This window comes from Xiphophorus maculatus, chromosome 8 (assembly GCF_002775205.1).
Source record: "Xiphophorus maculatus strain JP 163 A chromosome 8, X_maculatus-5.0-male, whole genome shotgun sequence".
NCBI classification, from domain to species: domain Eukaryota; kingdom Metazoa; phylum Chordata; class Actinopteri; order Cyprinodontiformes; family Poeciliidae; genus Xiphophorus; species Xiphophorus maculatus.
In genome coordinates, this window is record NC_036450.1 from 23,853,515 (window position 1) to 23,874,212 (window position 20,698).

Consider the following 20,698-nt stretch of genomic DNA (forward strand, 5'->3'; position numbering starts at 1 on the left):
ATTCTCTTTCTGTAATCGGACACCGCGGATTAGACGGAGACGGCGGCATTTCCCAGCCGACTGGGCTTAGTGGCTGTTTATTTGGACTTAATTACCAAGGAGAGTGGAAACCCTACAGCTTCCGAAGACGGAGCCCTTTCAGTCTCGGGCGAAGCAGGAACAATGGCTGAGACGGTTCAGGGAAGGCATTTGACGCTTCTCCCGGTGGTCCACGTTTGTTCTGTCGAGTCTCAGAAGTTGATGAGACCGAAATATTGGATTAAGAAAGGTAAGAATTATGGGTGCTTCCCCTGTTTGAACACCAGCACCCGAGTCGGCGTGTAAACGGATCTCTTCAGCTTTGGTAACACGTTTGTTGACATCATGCCAGCAATTGTTCTCAAGCTGTGGGTGCTTTCCGAGAGTTGAATGAATGAACAAGAGTTTATCACTCCCTAAAACCAGAGAGATGCCAATTGTTCTTATCTGATCTGCAAATGTTTGAACGTGCCTGATGGTACAAGGCCTATGAAAAGTATTTATCTCCCCTTCGATGTTTCACACTTTCATATATCAAGTTGTTGTCAATTTGAGTTGGATTTTTGGACGGAAAACTTATGTTGTCAATGAAATAAAAATGACAGAGATAAAGTACATGAGAGTATTTTACCAACATGTTCAGCATGTAGATTAGTCAACGGGCGAGCATCACTCCTCCCCTTCAGGTCAATATTTAGTTTGGTTGAGTTCACAGCACTAAATCTGTGTCATTATGTAAAGTCAACTTTTTTAAGCTTTACATAATGTTATATTATTCCCCCATCAAAAACATACTTGGGAGTCTTGCTTTGATTTTTTTCATGCATGTTTGAGAAATCCTTTAATTTCCATGACAACTATTCAGCTGTGCAAAATGCCTCGGTAGACCTGGCTTCGCCTTCAAGGATCGAAGCTCTTCCTCTGAACTACAGTTCCCAAGCGTCCGCCTCACAGAGCAGCCCTCACCCGCCGAGCTCCTCCAGACTAGCCAGCAGCAATTAGCAAGAACCTGAGCTCATTATAGGAGCTACTTCTCAGTGAAATGCTGGTAAAAATGTTGTTAAAGGATTAGAGTAGCCATGTTGCGATGACTTCCTGAAGGAGGAGTTTCAGAAACAATTTCAAGGCGTTAAAAAGAAATTTAACTTACAGCATTTTTATAACAAGTGAAGTTAATATAGTTACTCAGTTGTGCTATAAAATTGCACCGTGTGGCTGGAAACACATTACAGCCCCTATAAGTCAGTAATTCCTTAATATTGATGAAAAAGTACTTGTTCCATTGACAGATCGTTTCATTTATAGTATCATAATCTTTCAAGTATACTAAGATATTTGCACCAGAAAACAGACCAAAAAGTACTTGGTAAGATTTTGTGTTGTTGAAGTGGCTATTCTTGAAGAAAAATCTGTAAGCTGCAGCAAAACACCTTAGACCAGGCCTGGCGACTGACCGTCTCACACCACACCAACCATAAACATACAGCTGGAGCTACAACAAAAACTGACTTTTTCCTACCATGTCACAATAGCTGCATTTCCAGCTACAAAAAAAATTGCGCAAATTGAAATTACAAAAATATATTCGCTCAGTGGAAACAGTGAAATTTGGAAAAACTGTTTTTGGATAAAACAGTTTTTGCTCTGGGTTGAGTTTAAAGTTTTTGGGCTGTATAAAAATTAGGGTATTTCTCAAAACTGCAATGGGAACACTTTTCACATCACACGAGTCGCATGACGCCTTGTTAGTGGTGGCGGAAAAGATTAGGACGACGACAGGAAGTGGTAGGAGGTTGATGACGCCGCGTTATTTTTAATGACTTATCCCTTGAACAAACTTATTCATATGTGAGTTCAACTATATTTCTTACTTGTCTGGAGACGGCACAATTACGAAATTTTATTTTTTGACATTAGCCAAATATTAATTAACTTTTGCGCACATTTTTAATGTAAACGTAGCTAATGACACACCATTTTGTAATAACTTATTGCATAAAATCCTTATATGAAGTGGCAAAATGTGAAACACTTGCAAACGCCCCTCTGTAAAAGCTCTTTATTGTTTCTAACCCTTACAAAATGGTGAAGAGCTGCACCACTGCACTTTTTTCACTATGCTTAATTTCAGTTTGCATGCAGTGAAATAAATGTACATGTGAGACACAGCAATAAATTAGCACATTATTAACATCCGGAAAAAAAAAAAAAGTAGTAACAGTTTACCAACATTAATACTGAATATAAAATAAATGCAATGAATCACATGACGCTTATCATGTCTCTCGCGATTTCAGGCACAGACACGAGCAACGTGACATTCAGACATCCAGGTTCACAGCAATGAGTACCAGCTAGACTGAGTTCAGATCTTCGGCCTGTGATGGCTGCTTTTCCCCACAGCTGGGTCAGTCCGTGCAGAAAATGCTTCTCAGCGTCCTCGCTGAGGCTTCTGCGGCTAATAAAAAACTGTTCGACATCGTCACATGGAGGGTGGCTACCAAAAAATATTTTAAAAAAAACAACGTAGCAGCAGCAAGTTAACAGCCTCAGAGACGTCTTCATGCACTTCCTGTGTTGGCGCTCAGATTTGTCCCCCAGTACCGCCACCCGGGAAAAGGGTGTGAAAGTGGCAGAAATGTCACTTCGATAGAAAAGATCCTGTTACATCCGGGCAAGCGTCCATTTTGGTCGATTGGACGAACAGCCGTTACCCTTTTTGAATAGCAAAAGTTCCCAGTGTGAGGTATAAACAAGTACAAAGAAAACAGAAAAAAATAAAATAAATCAAACACGACCAGCATTTACCAGCAGAGATATTAACAAGTGTATCAACTTGTCTTATTTGGCTCAAACTTTAACTTTTTAGCACACTGGAGGAAGGGTTTGAATGGAAGCACCTGTCGATAGCACCAGAAGCCCGGGAAGGCTCCAAGTCTTGGAGGCTACTAGGAGGAAAAAGCTAAAAAAAAAAAAAAAGAAGAAGAAAACAACACCAGTAAAAACTGAGAAAAAATGGAAATGTTTTTTTCTTTCTTTCTGACAAAGACAAGGAAAAGAGGGAGCCACTTAAAGCAATAGTTGAACATTTTTTAAGCTAAGTTCTGTTATATCTTACCAGACGCAGCTACCTGTTAGGGTCAGCCACTCATACCCTAACAGCTAAGGGGCTGACACAATGATGTTTGAGTAAAAAACACTGGTGTGTTCACTGGAACCCAGTGAATATTCTTGCTTTTTACTCCGCTTTATGTTTATCACATGATTACTTTAAGAGGAACTGTGTTTCACGCAGGAAGATTATTGGTGGCGCGCAACCTCTTCCTTCATTTTCCCACTTAAATAATCGTTAGCTTCCCAATAATTAGCCACGGAATGGAAAATTATTAAGAGCTTAAATGTTCACCTGACGTTCTGTGACATCCAGTCCCCTCTCAGACAGAGTGTTAGCTTTGGCCTCTGGGTCTGCTATTCTGAATTCATGCTAACCAAAGTCATGCAAAGTCTCTTTGCAGCGTAAGACAATAACATCCATACCGTTAGTCAAACGAACAAGGTGCTTCAAACGCTTCCTCAAAATGAATCCCTCACTCGTGAGCTGTGCTCTGATTGAATAGCAGTTGAGAAAAGGCTTCTTTTCTTGTTGGGAATGTTTCACGCGGTCCAGGCAAATTCAGACAGTCTATCTGGGGTTAATGTGAAATTCTGCCCTACTGAGTGCAGCTGATGCACCTGTCTGGGCGAGAAGTAATGGATGCTTCTATAACCATGTGTTAGCTTGTGGGTTTAGATTAATATCATTTATAATACACAAATCCGTACAGTATACACAATTCTAACATGGATTACAGTATAATTCCATTCCAGCACACAACGTTATTGATTATAAACTCAATCACATTACATTCCCTTCCATGGCAGTAAGCTACTGTTTGACAGAGACATTCGAGGACGCTCTGTTTGGAGTTGTACAATAAATATACAGTACACACGGGTTCTCGACTATGTCTGAACTGTAAATTGGAGTATTTACATGGGAAAAGTGCACCAAAGCCAAACGTCAACCCAGCACCTTCTCAAAGGCGGGAATCCAACGGAGCGGCTCCCCTCTTTCTTGTGTTCGTCTTGTGGGTACGTCGTGTGTGGAGCGATGTGTCCAGCCCTTCGGATTTACACCACAACAAAACACGCAGGAAGACTGACGATGATATCACCGATTATTATTATAATAAAAATAATATCATCCAACAGTTGATCTTCTAAATTCCACTTCACAGAAGCGAAAAATACGAGAAAAAAAAAAAGAAAAAAAGGAAGAGTTTCTTTCAGCGCTTTGGGCTGAGCAGTGGTTTGATTTCCACCAGGACGAAGGGCTCCGACAAACAGGGAAGGCCTTTTCTTGTTTTCATTCGGGCGGCAGCTCTGGTCTCTTCTTCTTCCGACACTCGAGAACTGAGCACTTTTATCAACCCTCCTATTTTTTCCCCACTTTTCCTCCTGCTCAGTGCTTTATCCCTCCATCTTCTTTGCCTTTGTAACCATGTCGTTCTTTATCACTACTCGTTGCTTTTGCGCCAGGGTCAGTGCCCCTGGCAGGTCTTGCAGCACATCTGTCTGAAGTACCCTCGGCTGCAAAACTTGAACTTCAGCACCAGCGGGCAGTAAGCCACTTTGTTTACATCTTTGCATTCTGGGGAGAGAGAAAAAAAGGAACAATGTTTGGTTATTGAGAGGGAACAGCTTCCATCAGCGTGTAAGCCTTTTAAATAGTTAACCAGCATGTGTTCATACACGTGTTTTTGATTTTCAGATACAGCTGACATAATTCAGTCAGCATGACAGGGATGTGAAATATCAGTACATAGAAGGTTGTCCAAGCTTAAAGGGAAACTGTGTCACTATGAGCTTGTTGGAGAAGCAAGTACATCCTCAGAAGCTAGTTCAAGCTAACTAGCTAGCCCTTTGGACGTACACAAAAGAGAACCAAACACAGTAACATGGTGCTGTAAAATGGTGCTGTTAACACTGCTAACACAGTGTTGTATCCCACTGATCTGAACATTTAAATTTTCAGTTGAATTAAAGTGCTAAAGTCATCAAAAACGGCGAACATCTGAGTAGCTTGCTAGCTTAAACCACCTTGATGACGTCCAACAACCTCGACCTTTTTAGTGAAGTTATACAGCTAGTAAAGTTTTTACCGATAATACCGGCATAAAACCTCACTTCAAAGAATATGAAGTAACCCTTTACTTCAGAACTGGCCAAGAAATAATTGGAAAATCTTCTGTTTCCACATCAGCTGGTTATTAAAACATTATCCCAGATGTTAGATTTAGGCTGCCACTTTGTTGTTCTCTGTCTTTTATCCAGAGATTGGCAAAGAAATAGACTGGTGACCGAGACTGGATGAGATGCAGTTTGACCAGCCGATTAGAAACTCAAAAATATGACCTTTTTACCAAGCAAATGCAGCATACCTGCAATATCACACTAACAATACTCTTTGCTTTGGAAATTGGTTCAGCAAGAAGAGGACTCAGACAACGCTACTTTTGGTATCAGGAAGGTGTTTGGAATGAAGTCCAAACACCTTCATTCCAAACAGGTGTTTGGAATTCAGATGAAGTCAGATGAAGAACTAAGTGTGTTTATTCTTCCAGAGGCATGTTGACACCACATTTAGGCTACGACAGGCAGCCTAGCTAAACTTCAGCATGTGATAATTTGCTATTTGGGTTTATTTGTATCTATCATGTTTTAGGCTAAAAAAGAAGCTGTTTATTATTCATCTACACCCCCTGTGGGAATGTTTTTGTGGAATGAGCAGAATTGCCCAACTCTGCAATTGGAAATTTACGAGACACCATGCTAACCATGCTAACTGTGCTACATGGTAGTAAAGTTCTTTTGTGTTTAATTTGAAACGGTTATGAAGCCAGTGCCCTCTTACATGTTGGAACATCACATCTGCTCCCAACATACACAATTACTGACCAGGAAAGGCAAACAATATTCTTTTGTAATTATAATGAGCTAAACTACAACTCAAGATGGGCTAATCTCGGCATCAGCTGCTCAAAACCTTACAAAACCAGAGATTTGCTATAAATCTCTGATTAGTGCATCTCTACTTTTTTATCTTATGATCAGCTTATGTTGAAATTTGACTCTAAGGTCGCTAACTACCATAAAGTGTTATTCCAAGAAAGCTGCAGGAAGAATTCAATCAATGGAATTAAATAGACTAAAATATATATTTGATACATGTTTTATCTAGATTTTTTACCCTGATTGTTGCAGGTGTACTTGGGCTTAGAGAATGTTCTTCTATTGATCATAGATTAGTGAAATTAACAGGTTTAACACTTAAATTACAGCTAGTTTATGTGGAGCAGGGGCCTCAACAGAACAAAACTCTGCAGCTACACTTGGATACAGAAACTAGGACTGAGACAGATCCTGGCCTTGCTCACTAACTGGGCGGACTGCCATTTCTGGGTTACACACACACATACACACATACAACTCCTGCTGGATGCCAGACAGGCAGTGCTCTAAATGCCTTATCACGATCAGAGTGTCTTCCCTTATTAGGCTTTGGCCCCTGCCTCCTCAGAGCCAAATGAAACGAGACGTTGCCTCACTGCTCTCCGTAAAGGAACAATTAGCCTAAAGCTAATCCCATTAGCCAGCCTGTAAAGGCTGCTCACGTTTTCCATTCGGCCTAATCGAAAGCCCCCTCTGTACGCATCCGAATAGCCATCCATCATGTGTAAGTGTATATGGAGGCTTGAGCTGTTTCGCTTTGACCACGAGCCAGCATCACTGGAAAGATTAATGTAGCTGGCAAAGTGTATAGGTGTGTGTCATCCAGGAGTGTTTGGGTCACAGCAGAACTGTGAAGTTGAAGACAGAGATGGTTTATAACCCTTTCTGCTCGGTGCTTGGGCAGAGAGCCGTTTGGTGACCGAAAGCTTTTATTCTTCTTCCGTGCGCCCGATGCCTTAAACTTTCTCGTCTAACGGTCTTACCGTCGCTGTTGGAGTTTGGGATGGCGTCGCACTTGCTCTCACACTGCTGCATGGTGGCGGGCCGGAGGGAATCTGGACACTCATTGGACATCTGTCCAGTGTAGGACAGGCAGGTGACCGTCCTCATCTGCTGACCCAGGCCGCACTGAGCTGAACACTGAAACAGAGTCATCGCAGAGTAACATCAACGATGGTGGTAAAGAGTTCCAGGACTTTTGACACAATGCTTAGGGTTACATGCTGTCGTCCAGTGGTGGACTGTAACCGAGTACATTTGCTTAAGTGCATTTTTTGAGTATTTTTACTTGAGTATTTATTTTGGGGAACTTATGACTTTCGACTCCACTGCATTTCTAGGAAGTTTGGCGTTACTTCGTTTTGGCTAGATTTGTAGTCCAGTGTTGCTGTTTCTCTTTACTGAAATGCAATTGGCCACACGCTGTGCTCCTCGCGAGAAAGGGAACCAATCACAGTCGCCCAGTACACCTGGGATTTGGAAGGATTTTCAAAAGTAAGTACTCCAGTACTTTAAACTTGAATAAACCTTTGACTGACCAACTCTTACTTGTGGTGGAATAAGATTTGACCATGAGTATCAATACTTTTACTCAAGTACTAGAGTTGAGTACTTTGTTCACCACTGTTCTCGACATAGGTGTTTCAACTAAGAATGATTTAATTTAACTTTTCATTTGTAGGACTGACCAGTCAGTCATAAAATAATTTCTATTATTTTAAAAATGAGAACTGGGTGCATACGTTTGAATTTTTCCCAAGCCACACAAGGTAAAACTACTACATTCAGGCCTAGATATACACATAAACCTCAGCTAGTATTTGATTAAAAGCCCCTTAACAAGTTGCACTTTTTGTCTGCAACATGCTAGAGACATACATCTGCCTGGAAATCTGGTAAGTGCTCTAAGCGAAATTGGTATAGTCCATTGTCCAGTTGAAGGAAACGTGTCCAACTTTCAACCTTGTAATTGTTGATCTGAGATGAAGTTGAACAATTACTAACCTATCCCTTTATTGCAATGCACTAGTACCACTGGTAGCCCCACAACATGAAGCTGCCACCACCACGTCTTCTGAGGTGTGGAAGCCTCATATTGACTCTTCCAAGCATAATATGACCACTTGTGGACAGATAACTCCAAATGATGTCTCCTCTGACCGTAAAGCTTTATATCAGAAGGCTTTTGGCCCTTTTGGAATGAGGTCTTCCTCCTTGTTCAGCCTCTTTTCGGTCTAGGTCAGAGGTCAACAACCTTTCCCACCTATTAGCCACCTTCGCCTTTCCTCCTAGTGAGTGTACATTGAGCCGCAAAACCAATTTAAAGCTTGAAAATTTTTAAACTAAAGTTTTCTATTTAGGTTTTAGAACACAGATAAATATTAAACTGTGACAAACAAACAAAGAATACTTTCCTTTGAATGGAACATCCCATATTTGTGGGAAAAATAAAGTAGTTTGTGGTCTACTTTATTGACTTTATTCTATGCAGATATTGCTTAATGTAGATGCTAAAACTAGCTTTTGAATGACTTAGTTTTAGTGAACACTGTAGACAAGTTATTAGGAGTTCTTTGGAGGATCTAAAGATTCACACCACTGGTCTACAGGAAGACTCCATAAGCTGCAGTTTATGGTCAGATGGATTTTTGCTGGTTTTCGTGAGAGTATCTGAACACCTCCACCAGTTTCCTTTAATCTAAACGATGGCAGGTTGCAGGAACTGTTCAAACTTGGTTCCCAGTCTACCAAGACAAGCTGTTAAAACATCCATCCAGAAAAACAAAAGAGTGTACGCATGTGAAGAGATGCCCCTTGCTGATGGACAATCACATCTTTATGTTTTTTTGTAACCTTTGTTTCAAAGTTACATGTTGTGAGATCTTTCCACCCTGGAAAGAATCTCTTGTATTAAAAAAAGCAACACACACGCATCTAATAAATATTATTAATCGGGACGGATTCCCAGAAGAATGAAATGTTTTATTAAAACGAGCAAACTCTGCCGGCATGCGGGTCAAGCTGACTCTGACGCTGATCTTCTGGAGGTAACTAAAGAATGTTTTGGTGGGATGTGACCTAAAGTGTTTTTTTTTGGACTATGTCAATGTGCCAGTTGTAATAAAAACTGATGTTTGGCCCATTAAAGTCCTTAAAAGAAACAGAGAAACAAACAACGGCTAATAAAAACACAAAGACGGGAGGTGCCAGCTCACCTCTGACTTTACTGCAGTAAACAACATTTTCCAACAATGAAGCAGCTGAGGTTGAACAACACACACCTGTGGGCGAAAAGTATCACCGGTGTTGTGTTCTCTGACTCTACGCATTTACATTTTATTTAGAGGGTCTGATTAAAAAAAAGTGATTCTTTTTCTGTTTGGATATTAAGGTCATAATCAATATTTTTTAAAAAAAAGTTAATTGAAAAAAATTCAGAATTTTCTTCAGAATTCTGGCTTTAAACTAAAAAAAATTCTGACTTTTTTTTTCTCAAAATTGAAGTCAGAATTCGTTTTAAAAAAATTAAATGCATTTTAAAAATTAATTGAATTTTTTTTTTCCCCCCTCAGATTTGAAGTCAGAATTCTGAGAAAAAAGTCAGATTTTTAAAAATGTTTTGCTGTGGCCCTAATCATCCTCCGTAAACATCAGGGATCTCATCGAATGTTTTTATATGATCTGGGTGTTTTGCCAAACTTACTTTAATAAAGTAACGCTGAATGTAAAGGTGGATGTGTATTTTACCTGCATTTGTTTTAATCAGCAAAATAAAGAAATTTTTCATCCCAATCATTTTTTCCTCAATAAAAAAAAAAGAAGCTGAATCAAAATAAAAATGAACGATCTGTGAGCACAAAAACTGAAGCGGCGAAGTTCTGCAGAGCAGGTTTGGCTGCGGCTGTGCAGCGTGAGCTAACATCCTTCTTCCTGTCACCTTCAAAGATTTCATCTCCCTGTGCCAGATCAGCGGCCTCGCATGTCATCCCTTCCCAATTAGAGCGTCTTTATTATGGCCGGCCCTGACAGACGGCATGCGTCAGTGGTGCAACGTATGTGGGATTTGAACTCCTGACCTCTTGCCCTCAGACTTTCAACCTCTCTTTTCTACCCATGCAAGGATAAAAGCTGCTGCAACAAACCCATCTGAATCATGACATCATGACAAGGCGGACACGGCGTTTAAAAATACCACTTTCACTTTAAATTACAGATGAATCCTGCAAAAAAATATCGTGCCATACTTTTTTTTTTTTTTTTTTGCACATACAGCTATGTGTGACGCACAACTTTTTGGCCTCTTCTCGCCCGTGTGAATCAGCTGTGCTGTAATGTGTTCAGCAGATTTTTTTTTCAGGACGCACTCAGTCATGTCAGGGTGAGCTCAAGAATGCTACTCCTCTGTGTCTCTCCGTCCAAACCGTGTTCCTGGAAGTGACAGAGAGTCCTGCTCCGAGGCAGAGATAAACTTCAAACAGCCAGGAGGATATTACTGCCAACAATCACACACAGGCCTGCTGGAACGCTTAGATCGCTGCGCGCACACACACACACACACACCCGCACACACACACACACACACACACCCCCACACACGCACAAATACGTGTCACAGGAGCTCACTGTGCAACATTCAGGTGTAAATTATACAAAAACTACCATGTTTTTGTTTCAAACATTGCTTAAAAATATTAAACAGGATGCTATGTTTTAGAGTTTTTACTCTAAGCTACATATTTATGCTTTTTCTCACACACGACAAACCTTTATTTTATTATGTGCATATCTGGGACATACATTAATTTTCTATACTTCTAAAGCAACCAGTTAACCTGATATTATTATCTATAAAAAATTAATCAGATTAATCACAATTAATCAATATGACTAACTTTGTAAGCTTGAAATATGAATATGAATGCAGTTATGTTTCTTGCAGGAATGGTAGGCCCCTCCTTCTGATGCACTCCAACCAATTAAAATGCAAATAATTATCTGTGTTTTGTTTTTTGTAGCAGAAAGCAGGTAATGGAGTCTTTCAGTACTCAAAATCTACTAAGGGAAACTTAGAAAGTAATAGCAAACCTGTCTCGGGGACACCTGACAGATGAGATATATTTCATTTTGCAGTTCTAGGCTTCCCCGCCCCCTTTCTGATGCCACCCTGGGCAACTGCCCATATAGCGCGTGTCAACCGCCACTGTACACGTTTTCAACAAAATGTTTAATTGTATCAAACCGAACATGTGTGAAGATTATCTGCCTTCCAGGTTTTTATATTCAGGGAGGTTTAAAGGAAGTCATTTTGTTTTAAATGCTAACTTAGAAATGTCCCTCGCCATTCATTTCCTACGTTCCACCTTCAACAGATTCTGGACATTTCAAAATAAATGCGACAACACACAATTTTATGAAAAGCTTTGTGCTTTTGTGTCGTAGGATGTCAACTATTTTGAAAGAATTTTCCTCTGAACACTTTGTGAAAGGCAGCCAACATTTCTACAATCAGCCCCAAAACAGTTTTGTTGGGGATTTTTCCCCCAAAAGAAGCCCTATTGGGTCAATCTAGCAACCCCGCTCCAGTCGTACCTGTCCCCAATCCCCAGGGATCCAGCGAGGAGGAGGGCAGCGTCCCGAGCTGCAGCGCATTCGGACCGGAGGCTTGTTGTGGTTCGGGCAGGTGGTGGGCGGGAAGGTTTTGGTCAGGTCGTTGCTCTTGCACAGGACGATGCGGTGCTTGAAGCCGGGGCCACACTTTGGCGTGCACTGAGGGGCGAGAACAAAACGATATGAAGATCCCAACAGTGCAGTTAGCTTCAAGAAACTAGAAAACGTCGTCTTACCTCTGACCATTCCAGAGTTACCCACTTCGGCGGGCACGACTGGTTGTTGCAGGACTCTCTTTCAATGGGTCGGTGAGTCAGGCAGAAGGTGTCTTCCAGCGTCTCCTCCTCAGTGGGGCCAATCTTCCTGATGCACAGGACGGTCCTGGTCCGAGTCCCACCATCACAAGTCTGTCCACACTCTGACCAGTCACCGATAAACCACCTGACCGAGAAAAGACAGAAGATTACTGAGATGCTGAAAAAAAAAGAAAAACAGGAAAATTACAACAACAAAAACTTGTATAATAATACCTAACAAAAGTTTTTACTTTTTGGGCAATCAACTTTTCCTGTAAAAACTATAATCAGTGGAAAAAGCTACCTGCTAGTATCTCCAAAAGTTACTTCAAATCTGGTAAAAACAAAATTCTCAGTAAGGCCACTTATTGCTGTATTCTCTGAATAATGTGCGAGTCATAAAACATAGTAGAATCAAACAGATCAAATTTGATACAACAGAGTAAGCTGATGAGCAAAAGGAAACAAACGCCTGCTTGATTTTAAGATGTAAATCTTCAGCAGCTTTGAGCAGCGTCTCTGTTTTGTTGGCGTTTAAAACAAGACAGTTTTGTAAAGTTTTGCAGGACTTGGTAACTATGCAAAGAAACTCTCTCCTGTTTGACTCTTCATGGATCTCTTCATACATTGTAACCTGTTCACCTGAATTCTGTCTGTAATTTAATTTTATTTTGTGTGTAGTATTGCTGTCCCCCTCCCTTGGTGACCTTTCAGTTCTGTATGCAGTTCATTGTACTTGTTGTGATTTTTTTTTTTTTATTTTATTATTACCATTATTTCCTCTCCTTTTTTGTGTTGTGGCTGTATTTTGCCATGTATAAAAATCTGATCAAAAATAAAGTTTAAAAAAAAAAACAAAAAAAAAACAAGACAGTTTTAACAGAGCCAGTCACTAACCTACATTTGTATGTCATCCACGTAGACATAGGGGAAAATATCAGTAAAAAAAACTGAAAGATGCCGGCTAATAAAAGGATGTAAAAAGAAAACAACAGGGGAACAAGAAATGAGCCTTGTGGAACACCACAAGGCAGCAGAGGCAGCGTCAGAGGAGAACTTTTCTCTCCTGATGGAGGATGACCTCTTGTCCGGTCAGAAATCCAATTAAAGAAATGGAAGTATGACGCATGAAGAAGACATTTTGTGTAATTTTCATTTATCTTTATTGTGCCCTGACTCGATGCCCAGGCATTCTTGATAAACCTGACTTGCCTTGCACCTGTTCTCAAAAGTGTAAGATTAATTTATCAGGGTAACAACAGTCATTTAAAAGTGTGTAACTTCATCTGTATAAAAAGTTGTTTTTTTTTAAAGAGACATAAGAAGGTTGGCAAGCATAGCAAGTCTTATCAAGTGTAAGTTACATACGCCTAGAATCTCAACAGCTAGCTACAGTAACTACTGAAAGTAAAGACGTATTAAAACTTATCTAGAAAAAAATGTTCAACACTAATTAGGACCTTGTTGGCCGTATGTAAGCACATCGACATGAATGATGTCAGTAAGCCGATCGTGGCTACTTGGCAGCCAGCTAACAATGAGCGTATTTTAGTGTCCGGTGCGTCATATCGCAAACCAGAAAGCTGCTTTTGGCCTGGAGAAAATATGACATTCCTGCTCAACTCTGTCTACACACTAAAAAAATTATCATAAAACAACAGCCCTCCAAACATTTTCAGCCAATGAGATATTACATCATCTGCTGGAATGTATACAGAATTAACAACTTGGTCAAACATCTGTGTCAGCTTTCATTAACAGAGCCCATAAAACCTGGCGATTCTAAAACAAGGATGTTTATGGTCTTCTTTAGCAGGCCTCTCCTGACTCGGTGAGGGTTTGTTTGCCTTCCTTAGCAGAAACAAATGTCATGTGTGCGCCATAACTCAGCACAGAAATGCAACACCGCAGCTTTACTCAAAATAGATGCGACGCGGCACGTCCGAGTCCGGCGAACACAACTGCGGATAATGAACGAATGCACTCATCCTCCACTTTAGTAGTCGCATCTTCCAAGCCTTTTGCCTTCAGAGCTGCCTTCGTTCTTTGTATTGCAGATTGGACAAGGTGTCAGAAACATTTCTCCGACAATTTTGGTCCATATCAACATGATGACATCACATAGTTGCAACAGATTTGTTGGCCGCACATTCCTGATGCAAATCTTCCACTTAGCCGCCGCATCCCAGAGGCACTCTATTGGGTCGAGATCTGGTAAATCTGAAGGCAACCGGGGTCCAGTGAACTCATTGACATTCTCAAATAAAAGACTACAGCAGAGACAAAACTCACTCGTAAACTGACCAGGGCTGTCAAACGATTACAAATTTTTGTCTGATTAATTGCAGCGTAGCTGTGAATTAACCATGACTAATTAATTGTGAAAAAAAAGACGTTTTTATTAGGGGTGTCAATTGATTAAAATAAAATGTAGCAGGCAAAACATGGGATCATTTCTCATGTCTTTGATGCTTCATCATTGCTCGTGTTTTTTATTTGTTCGAAGCAGTTTAGTGTCGCTGCACGTTGTTTTGTCGACAACAGTAAGTCAAGTCATGTCAAGTTATCAAATTCAAGTTAGTATAACTGAACTAGTTCCCTCTCCCTCGCTCTTTGTTTTTGATTAACGTTTTTTACTGACCTATGAAACGTGAAATCCTGGACCTTGTTATCTGGTTGTTGTGTTGACAATTAGTTGCAAAACATTGAATCCCATTTACTTTATATATCACCCATACATTTAAAATTTAGCACATCATGTTGACAATCTGACAGTTAAAACCAATAGTAGTTATTGGCACCTTGTGTATGTGACCCAAACCCAACCAGCTGACATTACAAGCTCAAACGTTACGGACTCTGGAGGACACGGCTCGGGGTTGCAGTCTCTCCGGTTCTCTGGCGGTTTGCTGTCTGGCTCACAGTAGCTGTTCTGCACCACCGAGTTGTCGTCGAGCCTCTTACACACCACCTCCTGCTTCTGGGAGCCTGCAATTGGGAGAAAGACACCCCCAACAAAACAAAGATCAATACAGCAAGTCGGCCCTTCAGATACACGCCAGGCGCCGTGTTTGGGTATTGTTTGCGTTCTGCAGCAGATCCAGACATGTAAATTCACAATTCTTTGCGGGATATGTTGGCAGATGGTTTTTACAGAGCAGGGAGCTCTTTACTTTGGCTCCTGCCAGAGAAAGCGAGGGCTACCGTATCGGTGTCGCACCGTCCGCTGTGTGAAGGGGCGTGCATGCGTGTGTGTGTGTGAGTGGCACACTAACCTGTGCTGGGTCTGTTTGGACCCTCAAGGGACATATCCGGCGTTAGACTTGTCTGGCAGATGTAATGAGATATGGTTGTATGCGTGTGTGTGTGTGTGTGGGCGGGCGTGCTGGGGCGGGCGTGTGTGTGTGTGTGTGAAGAATAGGAAGTCTATCCATCTGGGTTCTGAGTGAAACACAGTTAAGATGAATAGCCCAGGCCTTGTGGTTAAACAGTTTCAGTTGTAATGTGTCAAAAGTGTTTGTTTTGGACATACTATTGGTTCAGTGACATACTTAGTGACTTAGTGATTCCTTGATCTAGTCCTAACAAAAGGGAGAATGATTAAACCCCATTTTGCTGATTTAAATCCCCGTACGGTCAGAAGACGCATACATTTGGCTCAAGTTACAAAGTTCTGATTTACAATACAAAGTGGAGTTTAGGAAACAGGAAAGCCAAACGTGCTTCCCCACAGAAAAAAAAAAAAAAAAGCTCTGCTGTCGACTTGGAAATCCTTCCCCAAAATAACCAGCAAGCTTACTCAGTCATGCTTTTACAAAATATTACAAACCCAGTCCAGGCCACGTTTGACAACTGCGCAGAAGCGCTATTTATTGTTACATGAGACTCATATCTTGTGAGCTAAAAGGTTTGGGTTTGCTATTCTTGAGGCCACTGGCAGCATTTCACTGTGGTCTCAGGCTAAATGTCTCATTTTGTAAGACAGGTAGAGCGGTCGCATCTCTGCGCAGCACGGGTAAACCAAAAGCTCATTCACAGAATGAAATTTTATTGGATCAAATCAAAAATATTATAGTATTTTGCTAGTACACTAAATACTATATACAAGAAAACAAGAAGCTGTATTGAGATCCCTGTTGAGGCCCACATAAAAGATAACAGTTGTGTGTTTCAATATTATTTCAACAATCAACTCAAAGCAGTTTCCTTTGTATACTCTCAAATTACATCAATGCCAAAAGAAGTTCAATATTATTTATTTTTAAGAAGTACTGGCCCTTTAAGGACATTCCTAATCTTGGCATAGCCTAAAATGAAAATAAGTTTGGCACACCTGAACTAGAGTCTAGTCAAGAGTCTAGAAGGATGTAATTAACATTTTTGTTAATTACATCCTCTAAATTGGCTTTTTAGGTTGCTTTTGAAGTAATTGCTTCTTCTTCTCTGAGCGGCGTTTCAGGCCATTTTTCTGGCAGTTGCCTCTGAGCAACTTCTTAAAAGAGCGTGTCTGATGCCTGGCTGTTTTTCTTGAATATCTCTGTGCTACGAAAGGGTGATACTATCCAGGACAGACGGACGGATTACATTTTAGGGAGAAAGGGAGCTAAAATGGGGTCATAAAGTTTGATTAAAAAAATTGAAAGTTGGGGAAAAAAATTAAAACGACAAAAACTATTTTGAGATTGAAAGATAATGTTGGAACAGAAAAACAATGGGGGGAAAAACTTAAATTAAAAATTAAGATTTGAAATTTAAAAAAAAAAGTTCATATAGAGTTTTTTTTTCAGCTTCATATTTTTCATTTTCCAGTTTCAAACCTTTGGCTCTGTTTTAGCGTGGGGGCGGGGCCTCGGATGTGGAATCACGAATCGCAGCTCACCACAAAAACATCTTGAATCTGAAAAGTAGTTATGAAATTTTTTTTGTTTGTTTTCTCAGGTTCAAAATAATTTTTCAGTTGCAAATCTTTAGGTTCAGCTTAAATGTTTTTTTTTTTCTTTTGGATAAACTTTAAGGCCCCAACTTAGCCCCATAGAGATGTTTGCAAGCTTTAGGACACCAATTGTGAAGAACGGGGCGTGTTGTGTGTGTTTGGCTGAATAAGGAATTGTTGCACTTTACAAAACAGAACACTATGGGGAATGAACAATATGTGGAAATATTGAAACAACATCTTTAGACATCAGCCAGGCAGCATTCTCACAGCTACAGAGTGATGGAAGGACAACAAAGTACATTTTTTGAGTGGTTACAACATTGCTGAGCTGAAAATGTGTGTGTGTGAGCAAGACAGCCTATGACACTGACTCAGCTTCATTAGTTCTGGCAAGAGGAATGGGCCAAAAATGTCATTGAATCAAGAAACATTTACAAGGCAATAGCAGAAATTAAGAAAATGCATGCAAACTTCTCACCTTGAAAAGAGTTTTAGAAAAAAAATAAAAATTACCCTTTGTTCTGGGTTTTAGAAAATGCAAAATCATTTTAATAATTCTAACTGACCTAAAACAGGCAAAGTTTAGGCAAACAGACGTAGCATGTGCATAAATATGAAGATGCAGGTTGATTCCAGAAAAAGGTTGCTAGGTAACAACCTCCACATGGTCCTGATACCAGAACTGATTGGTATATAAACACTAACTGGGTTTACTTCGCAAATGTGCACAAAACTTTGTCGATGTTCTGCTGACGTTGAAGAAACACAATTCTACAATTGTAAAAAGAAATGCAACCAGAAAATAATTGCAATTAAAATCACATGTGAGTAAGTTTGCTCACGAGGTAAGTCATTGAAAAGAATGCAACGTCATTATCCTCCCACCACTTCCTGTCGTCCTCTTTGTCGTTTCCACCAGTAGAAACATTCGGTTATTGATCGCGTGATGCGAGGAGTGTTTCCTTTTCAGTTTTGCGAAATAAACTAATTTTGGTACAATTTTGACATGTTTCCATTAAGCAACTTTAACTTCGTATTTCCAATTTGCGCATTTTTATGGTCAATGGACACAAATTAGTGACAGAGTCTCATTTCACAAGCACGAATGTAACAAATGCATGATATGTATTCACTTTTTCCACCGTTCCAAGATGTTTGACGTGTCAATCAAAATGTAAAAAGTGTAAAAACTACACCATTGAACATCTTACTAATTTTCCGACATTTGGCCCCAACATTCTCTTGCAGCTGAAACGCTTCACATAAAAAAAAAAAATCTTCCTTTGGCGACAGGAATAAGAGCAGTAATCCCAGGCTTACCACCAGCGCAGGTAGCTGAGCACTCGGACCAGGGCGGGTGGTGCCAGGAGAAGCCCACCTCGTTGCCATCGCTTCCTGTCCGCTGGATGGGAACGTTGAACCTGTAGCGTATTCCTAGGTTCTCTTCTTGAAGGAGAACCTGCAACAACAGCAGGGTACAAAAAGGGTACACTTAGCTTCTCAGACTCGTAGTAGACATTTATTGGAAGTAGAAATGTTTGTAAAAGAACTAGGAGGGATGAAGTCAGCGGCAGAAAGAGAACGACTAGTGTTTCTGCTAGTTTAGACCAATCTGGATGAACAATGTTTGGAGGAGCAAAAAGGTTATTTTTTTTCGTTAGCTTTGGTCGAGGGCCGACATCTTGCATGTTTTAGTTCTCTTCCTGGTGGTAGTAACAACCTTTTCAGCATGTCAGTGTTTTTCTTAGGCCTTCAAATGAGCCATCATTTGATCCAGGTGTGTTAAACCAGGGAGAGAACTAAAGCATGCAGGATGTCGGCCCTCCAGGACCCACTTTGGGCACCTCTGGCTTACTCTACCACACTGCAAACACTGATAGCCTTCACTGTGTGGCTGTCACTGTTTGCCAATAAATTACACAGCATGCATTTAATGTCAAATGTAGATGTGAAAAGAAAACGATACTTGGTTTTTGAAGTTTTTTACAAATAAAAAGCCTCTCTGCGTCTATGGTTTGTTGAGCTAGCTTCCAGTCCCTTCAGATGCTAACGCCCAGTCAGACTAGATGGAAATTCCAGACATCAATTTTAAAATCTTATCAGAGATACAGAACCGGATTGGATTTCTTTTTGTTCACCAATATCCTTTAACAAATGTCTGAGGTCTTCATGGAACAGCTGGATCTATACCAAGATCAAATTTCACTTACTAATTAATTGACTTTTGAAAGATTTTATTTTTGGGATATCAAAGTAAATGGGGCTGACAGAGCTGGGCAATAAATCGATGAACTGATATACTGATATGGCAATAGACACGCGATCGACATGAATAGATTCAATGGAATGTTCAATAACTTCAGTGAACTAGAACTGCACAGCATTCTGGGTGATGTAAATCAGTGGTCCCCAACCCCCGGACCAATTGGTACCAGGCCACGCCAGAAATAATTAAATATTTCCGTTTTATGTATTATTTGAGTCTGGATGATCTTTTATTTTGAAAATCCTTTAACCGAATTCTAGGTTATGTCTTGCGCGCCAACATTGAGCCACAAGCAGCAAAATGAGTCAGAAACAGATCAGATTCTTTGGAAAGTTTCTTTACGAAGGGGAAAAGGCCCAGAGAAGAGACAGGAGAATGAATTTATCCCGGTAGGTGATTCCCACATTCCAAGCTCTGCATGATATGGTGACCGGATCGTTAATGAGGCAATGAAGCTTCAAACTGATTCTCCCTGTGCATAAGCAACACTTTGGGTGTCATTGTCTCTCATCATTCCCAGATGGTTCCGTCTCGTTGCAGAAAAACAAGCTCAGGGCTCCCATTAGTCGTTATCGTGAGTTAAAATTTTCACAAAAGTAAAATGTTCATTTTTGTGGCGGGCGTCAGGGAGAAGGTTAGGCGTCAGGGAAAACCCCACAGGCTGCGATAATCGCGGCAGTACAATGTTGAATATGCCCAATTTCAGATCAGGCATATTCCCCCCCGGCAGCGAAATTGCCAAGTCTTGACTGGTCCGCAGTAATAAAAAGGTCGGGGACCACTGATGTAGGCAGAGGAAAGGCGTTAGCCGTTCAACTTCTCACGGCTAGCTAACCAAAGTTGGTGGCATCAACTAACTCACTCTATGGTTGCCTAGCAACAACTTGTTCAGTAACTTGTGTGGCTGCAGTTTTGAGTTTCGTCACCGTCCAATAAAACAGGCCAACAGTTTGGCAGTTTTTCAGATGTTTAAACTAATCTGTACTTGTCAATATCGACTGATTTCGACTTGTGTCGCCATATGTTTTTCAGCCGTATCACCCACCTGTAGGGGCAGATTACAAATGCGCAGCACAATATCATAATCACGGTTATACTGGTAACTGGTTGTAAACGTGTGTCACTTTGGTCTATCACATGGAGGTGGTAGCTTGACAAATGTGGAAAAGCTCAAGGGGCGTGAAGACATTTGCAAAGCACTGTTCATCCCACTAACAGTGCGACAGACATGAGGGCATTACAGTTCATCACCGCTCTGTTGTCTTATCGTCACTCGAATGGCAAAAGAAATACAGCAATTCACCAACAAACCTAAAGAGAAAGATCGAAGGAAATGACGTATAAACACCTACACCACTGGGTGTAAAAGAGTTTGTGGTCACATTTATTGGAGGTCAAGTGTACTAAAGCAGTGATTTTACAGGAACTACCAACGAGTTTATGAGGAGGGGAAAGAAATGTGTTTTTTGAAAGTTATGAGCACAACTTCAAACTATAATTAGCCAATTCCAAGTTCTCTTTCTC

The 20,698-nt window shown here is 40.6% G+C and overlaps 1 protein-coding gene across 3 annotated transcripts in view; it reads right to left on the minus strand.

Moving 5' to 3' along the window:
• Positions 1 to 2,060: 2,060 nt before the first annotated feature.
• The window catches only part of adamts6 (ADAM metallopeptidase with thrombospondin type 1 motif 6), a 76,427-nt gene continuing 57,789 nt past the window's right edge, over positions 2,061 to 20,698 (minus strand). For 2 of the 3 annotated variants that reach the window (XM_023338554.1, XM_023338553.1), the window contains exons 21-26: positions 18,229 to 18,367; positions 14,774 to 14,960; positions 11,913 to 12,117; positions 11,659 to 11,835; positions 7,053 to 7,209; positions 2,061 to 4,708 (exon numbers count right to left, since the gene is read on the minus strand). In XM_023338554.1, coding sequence (XP_023194322.1) covers positions 4,599 to 4,708; positions 7,053 to 7,209; positions 11,659 to 11,835; positions 11,913 to 12,117; positions 14,774 to 14,960; positions 18,229 to 18,367 — 975 coding nt within the window. In that variant the 3' untranslated portion in view covers positions 2,061 to 4,598. The remainder of the gene's footprint in view (positions 4,709 to 7,052; positions 7,210 to 11,658; positions 11,836 to 11,912; positions 12,118 to 14,773; positions 14,961 to 18,228; positions 18,368 to 20,698) is intronic. The other variant, XM_023338555.1, reaches the window with a different exon arrangement.